Source organism: Elephantulus edwardii, unplaced genomic scaffold, assembly GCF_000299155.1.
Source record: "Elephantulus edwardii isolate Elephantulus edwardi_28Jun2011 unplaced genomic scaffold, EleEdw1.0 scaffold00002, whole genome shotgun sequence".
Taxonomy (NCBI): domain Eukaryota; kingdom Metazoa; phylum Chordata; class Mammalia; order Macroscelidea; family Macroscelididae; genus Elephantulus; species Elephantulus edwardii.
In genome coordinates this window covers 32,807,729-32,817,895 of record NW_006399752.1, presented here as the reverse complement: position 1 = coordinate 32,817,895, position 10,167 = coordinate 32,807,729, and the positions used below count along the sequence as shown (strand labels likewise).

Genomic DNA, 10,167 nt, shown 5'->3' with positions numbered 1-10,167 from the left:
ATGGCGTTGAGCTGGGATGCCGGCCTGCTGAGCAGTCCCTGGACTGACGCTAGGTCTTGATGAAGGGCCACCAGGTATCCCTGGAGGCAGGGGTGGGGAAGCTTCATCTCATGTACCTAGGAAATGTTGTTAGGAGGGGTCAGTCCTTGGAGATGGACATCACGCTTGGAGAGGCTGAGGGTCAGCGAAAGTGAACAAGACCCTCCATCAACATGATAGGCTGGCACCGTGACGGTGACAGTGAGTTCAAGGTGCCAGACAGGGACGGTGAGAACGGGCAGGACAGGGCAAGGACAGTGAGGACCACAGGACGGGGCAAGGACAGTGAGGACCACAGGACGGGGCAAGGACAGTGAGGACCACAGGACGGGGCAAGGGTGGTGAGGACCCAAGGGGTGGGACAAGGACGGTGAGGACACCCGGGATGGGGCACAGGACAGATCAGGCTTCCAGGGCTGCTGTGAGCTGCAGTCAACTCGACATCACCTAACAACGCCACGCTGGAGTGCGGTGATTTGGCGGGCGGACACACACCCACCCACACACACCCCTGCGCTGTGAGAGGTAGCAGGCCACTCACCGAGCATTTGCCCACTCGTGTGTACTTCCTTCCAGCGTCACTGACTCCGTAGATGTAGATACAGTTGTCGTGGGAGCCGATGGCCAGGAAGTTCCCGTCTATGGAAACAGGACAAACGGCATCTCAGTCGTTAACATTTACTAATTACAAACGATGGGCTGGTGACCATCACCCATTTAGAGCAAATGGCCATGTGGCCTGTGAGGAGGTGGCCAGTGACCGTCAGAGATTTGTAGCAAACGGCCATGGGCCCCATCAGCGGGAAGCCAGTGGCTGTCACAAATTTGGAGGCAATGAAGAAAACATGGCCCCGTCAGTGGGTTCACGTGAAGGGAGGGTGCGCTCTCGGGAGTGTCCTCCACACCATACAGCTGCCTCTGCAGAACCAGCTGATGGCACGGTCTTCGCACAGCCCTCCGACAGGTCACCACGCAGGGTGAGGGCCCAGCTGTGGAGTGTGGCCCACTGCCACCTTACTTGTCCCCAACACTGCAGATCCTCTCCAATGTCGTGAGGTACCCATCTTCCCTCCTCTCCAGGGGCCGTCACCGTCACCCTTCCCCCAGGTTTCGGGGGCTGTCCTTACTGTCCCCTCACCTCCCAGGACCTGGCCTCAGTCAACCTAGGGTGCAGCCCTGGGTGTCCACCCAGACATGGGGCACTCAGGACAGACTCCACATAACCACACCAGGGACAGGTCAGGAAGGGTCTCCTGATGGCAGAGCTGGGGGGATGGGGCCTCACTCTGGTTGGGACCCCCTGAACCAAGGAGGCCCAGAGTGGCAGGCAGAGCAGGGGGTGTCTCCACAGGGGCTCAGGGCTGTGGGCCAGCTGCTGTCCCCACGTGGACTAGTAAGGGGTGTGAACCAGCGTCCCCCACAGCAATGGAGCAGCTAACTCTGATGATGTCCCAAAGCACCCAGAGGCCATGATGGCCCTGGATCGTCCCTCTCCTCAATCTAGTCCCCCCTCCCCCACAGGAGCCGCCCCTCTGCCTCCCCCTCCCCCATAGGAGACACCTCCTCTCCCTCCCCATTTCCCAACCTAGAGAATGCACAGGAGAAAGATGGCTGGACCGTGAGCAAACACACTTTAGGGAGTCTTGGCCGAGGCCTGTCAAAATGAGGGGTCAGGCAGGATGAGGCCAGCCTGTCCATCTCGGGGTCAGGGGTGATGATGTCTGCAGACAGGCTGCGCTGTGCTCTGTTCTGTGCTCTGATGTTATTACTCTGTGTGTTGTACATCGTAACCTCTATGATACTGATCTACACACAGCAGAGGAGGAGGTTGGTGCAGGACAGGGCTCTGCTCAGCTGGGAGAGGCTCGCTCAGAAAACTGGGCAGGATGCAATCTCAGGACTAGAACGTACTGGAGTCAATCTCTTAAAAAAGAGATTCAACAAGTGAGCAGAGGTCAGAGGGGCCTCCTACCATCAAGAAAGAAGAGCCTGGAATTGGAACACGCCCACTGGACGACATCCCAGAACAACAACAGTCTCACTGTGAGGTGCCCTCAAGACCCAGCACAAGGGACTGATTGCTCACTGAAAGAAGCCGCTCCCTTCTACCCAGTCCTCTGTCCAAGGTCAGACCCCAGGCCTCTCCAGCTATGCGATCCAGAAAACCTCACTGTGGCTCTGCCCTGCCACACGGGGTCCCTATAAATTATAATCAACTCAGAGGCACCCCACAAGAAGCCAAAGGTGGGGCTGCAGCTGAGCAAGTGGGTACAATGCATGATGGTAAGCCAGGTGATGGGTGCATGAGGCCATTACTCTATTCTATCTCTCATTATTCTATCTCTTGCTGCTGTTTGGCAGTGCGGTTACAAGTTGGCTTTTCGAGCCATTATGTTAGCTCCCTCTGTCTCCAGCTACCTTGACTGCAGACACAAGGTCTTTCAAATCATCAACAGCTGTGGGACTAGGGTAAGAGAGAGTGTGCTTCCCACACTGAAGAGCAAGACTTGAGGGATTGGAGCAATCCCTGGTGAGAGCGAGACCCTGGTGATGGGGGTGGTGAGACTGTGGCATTGCTGTGGAGAAACTGTGGCCAGGTATAATCAGAGGAGCCCTGAGATGAAGGTGACAGCTAAAGGTCTGGCTGTTTTTGCTGGATGATTGAAGGGGAAGCTGACTTAAAATGCTCAGAGACAAACCTTGCCAGACAATTTGGATTTGACCAGGACTTTCACTAATTAACAAACTGTGTTTTGCTGTTAATCTGGCTTTGGATGGCTGGACTAACCTAGACTTGTATTATGAGGTATTGTCTCTCTTACGCCCAAACCTATTTCCCTAATAAAACCCACTCTTGGTACCACAGCTGTGAGAAAAGTCTGTGAATCGGCAATGAATACTGAACACATATGATTGGTAAAAATGTGTGCAGGAACACGGGGGGGGGGGGCGTGTCTGACCTATCGGCTGTCCCTCTGTCTGCTGCTATGGACATTATCGACGGGGAAAGCGCCCCTTTAGGAATCGGGGAGAGGCCAGATCTGGTCACTCTCTCGTGCTGCGTTGGCTCCTTTCACAGGCATTTTCCACAACAGCAAGTTATCACACGCCCAAGGTGGCGCAGTCATACCAGAAGGCACTTCAAGGATGGGGGGAGGCCCCCGTGCACACAATTATGTGGGAGCATGAGTTAAACCTGGCTCTGAGAGGGCCTGCGAGTTCTCCCTAAGACACCCATTGAGCACCCGGTGGTTCAGTGGAATTGGGGAGTGTGGTCTGTGTCCCGACCTGGTGAGTAGCGCATCACAGACAGCTGTTCGTTTCCATCCGTGTGAACGGTAACCAGGTCCTTTGTTTCTGTGTCAAACACGAACCACCTGTGGGGAGATGGGTGAGTGAGAAAATGCAGCATGGCCAACTACAAGTACAGCAACAGCAGATCACTGGCACAGTCGACCCTAAGTGCCTAACAAATTCTATATTTGATTAATAAGAAAGCCCGCTGCCAACTTGACTCAAAGAAGAGTTCCTATGCTTGCAAGCATGTCCTAGGGCAGGAAGGAAGCACTGTCTCTCTCTCGGCTGCCCTGGATCAGAGCGTGGACAGGGCCTCCCAGGGTCTGTCACTGACATAAATCAGGGGAAGAGGCCCAGGGCAGCAAAGGGACCACCCAAGCACTTGACCGAGGAGGCTGGGCCAGGCTGGTGGGGCGGGACCAGCTCAGCCGGCGGAGGCTCCTGTGTGTGCCTGGCCGCGAGGGTCACCATGCCACCGCAGGGTGACCGGGAGAGGCTGGTCAGCAGGAGAAGCACGCGACCTCTCTGGCCTCAGTGTCCTCACATAAAATGGGGATAAGAACCCAGGTCCACTCTGCAGGGTGTGGTAGTCACCTCACAGAGGACATGAAAGTGCTGTGGACCCTTCAGAAGGACGCAGTGGCCAGCACGGCAGTTAAATGCTGACTGGCCGCCCTCCTCCCTGCGACACCCTGGTGGTGTGGTCCTGGGTGGCTTCTGGGGCTGAAGGACACTGCCCCTGCTGGAGCGCCACACCAGGGTGGACATTCCAGCAGCAGAGCTGCTGTTCTCAGGTCCCCATGTGGGGTCCCAGCTGCTGGCGTGGTGGACAGCCAAATGGAAGGCAGCAAAGACTTGCACGAAGAATTGTGCCTTGCACACGAGGCCCAGCCCTTCAGACATTGCTGCCTGCAACCCTTCAGGAACGGGGAGTCACAACGACAGGATCCAGGTTAGAGGCAGGGAGAGGCCATGAGAGCGGGTGAGCGTGTGCACCATGACGGAAGGCGTGAAGGTGCCTTCACACCTGGGGGCGTGGGGCACCGTGTCACGGCCGGAGGCCCGGCAGCGGCTCTCCCAGCATCCTCGGGGATGCCCAGCAGATGACCGCACCACCGTTTAACAAGAGAAAAGGCAAAGCAGTGAGGTCTGGCACGGGCTCGGACACACGTCTGCCCATGGCCGCACCGTCTGTCCAGTGCAGACCTGCTGCGCGGGGCTGGACGTGTTTGGCTTCAGTGGAAGATGAACTGAGCTACATGCAATCTGTGCAGTACATGCATACGTGCTAGCCTGGCAGGGCCACGTGTATGTGTGTGAGTGTGTGTGGTGGTGGTTGTGTGTGAGTGTGTGTGGTGGTGGTTGTGTGTGAGTGTGTGTGGTGGTGGTTGTGTGTGCGAGTGTGTGTGGTGGTGGTTGTGTGTGCGAGTGTGTGTGGTGGTGGTGTGTGTGTGTGAGTAGAGCACAGCTCAGAGACACCCTCTGAACGACATCACTGAACCCCATCCTACACTGCTCCACCCTCATCCCTCAGACACATTTCCCCCCCCCTTTTTTTTAAAATTAATTTTAGTGAAAGTTTACACAGACTTAGGGTTTCCAGTCATTCATTGTTGCACTTTTCTCCCTCTGCAGCCCCCTTCTGACACATTTGAGCCCATTGCTGCAGTCACTGTGTCCATCTCTCTTGTGTGTGTGTGTGTGCGCGTCTGTGTCTTCCTTTCTCTCGCTGACCCTCCTCCATCTTTCTAAGCACAATGTCCTTTTCCAAGGAGTAGCCTCGCCCAGATAGATGTTCAAAGTATGAGACAAAGCTTCACCATCTTTGCCTCCAAGGTTGCACTTCCTGTAAGACACAGCCGTTTGTTCTTTTGGTAGAGGGAGTCGATGGGGGTGTGTGTATGACGGGCTGTGTGTAGGTGTGGGTGCTGGGGGTGTGTGGCAGGGGTATGGCAGCTACTTTTCTAGGACAGAAGGCCTGTAACTTCCCCCAGATTTCCCAAGGTCCAAAGCTCACAGATGCCTGGGATGTTCTGCTGTCTGGTTCTGACTTAATTCTCGGTAGCGGCATGAGGAAACGCAGCTGAGGGGGAACTGCCTCCCCCTGAAGAAATGAAAGTGTGCAGCCTCTGCCCTCAGGCTGGGACCTGCAGAGCACTCTGGGAAAGCGCAGAGCATGCTGGCCCCAACTTACCTGCCAGTCAGTGTTCCAACTGCAACCACAGACCCTGAAGGATGAAAACCAGAAGACTGAGCTGGATCCTAGAACATTGTAAAGGAAGTGTAAATTGATGGCCAGACACAGCGGGTAATACACAAGCACAGCTCCACGCACTTGGGGATAAGCCTCCTGGCTACAGTCCCTTCCCCCCCAGGGAGCGCAGAGTCCTCTGTGTGGAGGGAAGCTCTGCTTCAGTACTGGACCTCGATCCTCGATCCTTCGGGAAAGAAGGCCTCTGCTGCTTGCCTGACAGCCCTGTGTGTCTACGTAACCGCAGGGGTGAGTCAAGCGAGCCTGTCCTCCGAGCCACGGTTTATGCTTCTCTTTCTACAGACCTTATGTTGGTGCGCTGGCCTGTCTGGCAACGTGGCCACTGCCCCTCCGCTGTGCAGAGATCTGGCGAGGGCACAGTGGGGGCAAGGCGCCAGAGAGTCCCGGGAAGATCCTACATGAGTAAGGCAGCCCAGCTTGGGTGAGGGCCACACGCTTATTTGCCACTGACACCACATGGTCCCTGAGGGGTGGGAGAGGTGAGGACTAAGGGCTGGGGGCCATAGGGGAGGGAGAGAGGACGCTAGCCTGGGGGGAAAGGCCAAGGTTTCCTGGTGGCTGAACCTCTGACGTGACTCATCAGCCCGGGAGGACTCCTCGCGTGTGGGGGTGGGAAGTGAACCCTCCAGTTTCTGGATCCAAGTCTGTGTGCAGCGAATTGTGTCCCCCGAAACGCCACGCAGGAGTCACACCCCTGTGGACTGATTCTCCCTGGGCACAGGGTCTCTGAGGACGGGATCTGAGCACCGTCTGATCAAGACGGAGCTCTGGTGGTGCGGTCTGGAGGTAGCTGTCACCCTAAGCCGAAGGACATGCCTCTCCAGTGGTTCAAATCCCAGGGTCTCCGAGAAGGAAAGACGGAAAGACTCTCCTCCCGTGCAATTTACAGAAACCCAATGGAGGGCCAGCTATCAACTGGTTCTGACTCCACCACAATGAGAATCCTAATCAGAGCCGGAAGAATTAGAACTCAGAGTGGTCAGTCTTCAGGGTAAAGAGATGAGACTGGGAGTCACAAGTGGACACAGAGAAACAAACTATTAACTGACATGAAAAACCTCAGAGCTCCTGAGATGCACCTGCAAACAGGTGGGAGGGGAAAGGGAGGGGAGGGACCTTAAAGGAAGAGGTAAGAGCTGTCCAGGAAAGAACATACCCCCCCACCCCCGCAGTGCTCAGCTGGGGAGGCATCGGGGAGGGCTCGCGAGTGATGGGGGCCGGGTTAGGGTTAGGGCACACTAGCCTGCCGCTTTGTCTGGGTTCGGCCTCGATTTTGCAGAATCTCTTAATAAAGACTCACTGTCACTAAACTGAGTTTGGGTTGGAATTCTTGAGCACTCACGTGGCGTAAGGGCGCCCTGTTCCCCAGAGATCCTCCTCTGGGGAGAGTCATGGGGGAGGGGGCGGTCCTGGTCAGGGGTTTATACTGGTCTGCAGTTACCAAGAGGAGAGGAATGGTGCCCTGGGTCCTGACCAGAGAGAAGAGACAGAGACCAGGGGACAGAAGAAGGCCGCTACAGCTGTCCCATCAGAAAGCGCCTGGAGTGCCCAGCTGGGAGAGGGGCATGTGGCACTGTCCCTCCCAGTGCTCAGAAGGAATGAGCATGGCCACCACCAAGGCCACCAGCACCCTGGTTTTGGATTCCCCGACTCTATGATTGTGAAACATCTCAGTTCTTGAGAGCCATCCAGTAATATGTGAAATTCTAGTAATTCAGTCATTCTAGAAGATGACTTTAGGGGCCAAAGGCTTAAAGATGTGATCAGAAGCCGGGGAGTGTGGTGGGCTTGTGGGCCTGACTGTGTGGGGTGCGGGAGGGGAAGGTCATGGAAGGCAGTGGAGACAGTGCTGGATGACACTGTAAGGACTCTGACCTCCAAGACACGGTGAAGGGGGAAAAGAATGATAGGGCGGAACCGTTTCAGGTAGAAGATCATTTGGCGGGAGGGTTCAGCATGGACAGGCCTGAGAAGATTATAATCCCAGGAAAAGCACAGAGGAAAAAAGCGGAGCTGTAGGGGGAACCGAGGCACCAAGAAAGCAGGAGAAGGCAGAGAGGAGGGGCGGGAAGGGACCTTTCAGACACTACTTACATCATTTCAGTGCTTCCTCTGCGGAGGCAAGACACAGGGAAGTCAGGCCCCAGAGACTCCACGCTTCCAGGGCCACATGGCCACCAACCTGCACTGCAGTGCTGAGACGGGGAACCGGGGCACAGAGAGGTCGCATGTGTCTGCCTACAGCTGTGTGGCCAGCAGGCCCGAAGCAAGGACCTCCTGTGCCTCTTTCTAGATTCCTCCCTGATGGCCAGGCCGAGAGGCCAGTGACCTGACAGAGTGCAAGAGGCCCAGCAGCAGTCACTGTGCCCTCAGGCCATTTCCAGTAGGGGAAATATTCCTTCAGTCAAGCTCACAGAGGCGCTGGGCGTCACACTGGAGCCCTTGACCTCACCTGTCACCCTCAGATGCTACAGAAAGAAACGAAATGGGCTATATTCAGCTCGGCGACTACATCTTCAGGAAGCTGTATGAACAGAAAGCAGGCGTGTGACAAGGATTTCTCACCATTCCAATGGGTTCAGAGATCAAAGACTACAGCCTTCAGTATGTGACACATCTCAATATGAAGAAAACAAACACCCTCACCACTGGGACAACAGGTAACCTCAGGCATACTGGTGAAGAAAGGAATGAAGTTGTCCAGGATTTCACTTCACACCCAACAGCTGGGAACAGAGATCAAGAAATCAGAAGATCAATGCGACTGCGAGGTGTCCTCTCACCTCAGGACAAAGGCAAAGTTCCACAGGCAGCAAACGACAAATGCTGACGAGGCTGTGGAGGGACTGGAACCCTTATTAACTTCTGCTGGGAGAGTCAAATGGGGCAACCACTATGGAAGGAAACAGAAATACCATTTGATCCAGCAAATCCACTACTGGGCATATACACTAAAGAAAGCAGAGCCATGATTCAAACAGACGTAGGCACACCATGTTTACTGCTGAATCAAACCACAATCCCAGAGAGATGGAAGCAACCAAGTGTCCATCAACAAACGAATGGATAGAAAAACTATGGTACATTTTCATAATGGAGTATTACACAGCATTAAAAAACAATGAGCTTCTAAAACATTACACTACGTAGGGGAGCCTGGAGTATATTATGCTGAGTGACATTTCTCAGTCACAACATAACACATAACATATTGTATAACACCACTGCTATAAAATAGGACAGATAAGGGTGGGGGTTGGGGAGAGAATGGGACAAGGGTGGATAGATAATAAAGGCTGCCTTAGATCAGATAAGGGGAAGAACTGTCCAAAAGGAGAATCTGATGAGGCATTATATGCAGACAACAATCTGGAACAAGTGATGCTCTGTGGGGTAGGTTGGGGGAGGGAGGAGAAAATGTCCAACAATTTAAAAAAAAAATCACTAAAATTTTTTAAAAAGGAAGGAAGAGAATAGTTTAAAAGTAATATACTCGGGGTGGGGGTGTGCGGGGGGGATTGGGTACCAATGTAGGAGATTTTTTCTTTTGATTTTCAAGGAGAGGAGTGAACTGGGGGTGGGGGTGGGGTAGGTGGGGAGAAAAGTGCAAATAATGAATGAATGGAAGTCCAAAATCTCTGTAGATGTTCATTGAAATTAACTTAAAAAAAAAAAAGTAGCACAAAGACAAAAAAGAAGAAAAAAAAGAAATAAAAATCTGTGTTGCATTAGGGAAATCTGCTGTCAAGGACCTCTCCGGAGTGCTAAAGAGCAAGGATGTCAGTTTAAAGACTAAGGTGCACCTGATCAAAGCCGTGGTACTGTCAATTGCTTCTTATTTATTCTCATTTTTAAAAAATGAGATCCAACAATGTGTGAAAATTATTGAACAGCAGCAATAATGTCACACGCAAGCAAGAGCCTACTGAAGATTATAAAAAAATGACTGGAATAATAACATCAGCAGAGAACTGCCAGATGTGCAAGTGGGGTTTAGAAGAAGCCGTGACTTTATAGAGGCATTATAGACAATGCTAGATGGATCTTAGCTGAAAGCAGAGGGTACTAAAGGAATGTCCTATCTGGTATGTTGTTGTCAGAACCGACCCACAGTTGACCCTCCAACAGGTTTTCAGAGTCACATGGGAGGAGACAGCCCATCTTTCTCCTGTGGAGCAGCTGGTAGATTCGAACCACATGCCCTCGGGATTTCAGAGCAGTTTCTTGCCACTAGGCCACCAGAGCTCAAGAAATGTCTATCTGGGTTTCATTGACTATGCAAAGGCATTTGACTGTGTAGATCACAATAAATTGTGGCTGACCTTAAGAATGGGAATTCCAACATCCAAGCAGATATATGCACACCCATGTTTATTGTGGCTTTGCTCATAATAGCAAGGAGTTGGAAACAACCTAAGTGCCCATCAACAAACGAATGGATAGAGAAACTGTGGTATAATCACACAATTGAATACTATGCTGCATTGAAAAACAAGGAACTCATGCAATATTATTCAAAATGGGTGACCCTGGAGGACATTATGCTGAGTGAAATATCT

General features: G+C 53.1%; 1 protein-coding gene across 3 annotated transcripts in view; it reads right to left on the bottom strand.

Annotated features, from left to right (window-relative positions):
- The window catches only part of EML1 (echinoderm microtubule associated protein like 1), an 87,675-nt gene that overhangs the window by 4,539 nt on the left and 72,969 nt on the right, over positions 1–10,167 (bottom strand). For all 3 annotated transcript variants that reach the window (XM_006879066.1, XM_006879067.1, XM_006879065.1), the window contains 3 exons: positions 5,531–5,598; positions 3,328–3,416; positions 581–678 (listed from right to left, as the gene is read on the bottom strand). In XM_006879066.1, the coding sequence (XP_006879128.1) occupies positions 581–678; positions 3,328–3,416; positions 5,531–5,598 (255 nt within the window). The remainder of the gene's footprint in view (positions 1–580; positions 679–3,327; positions 3,417–5,530; positions 5,599–10,167) is intronic.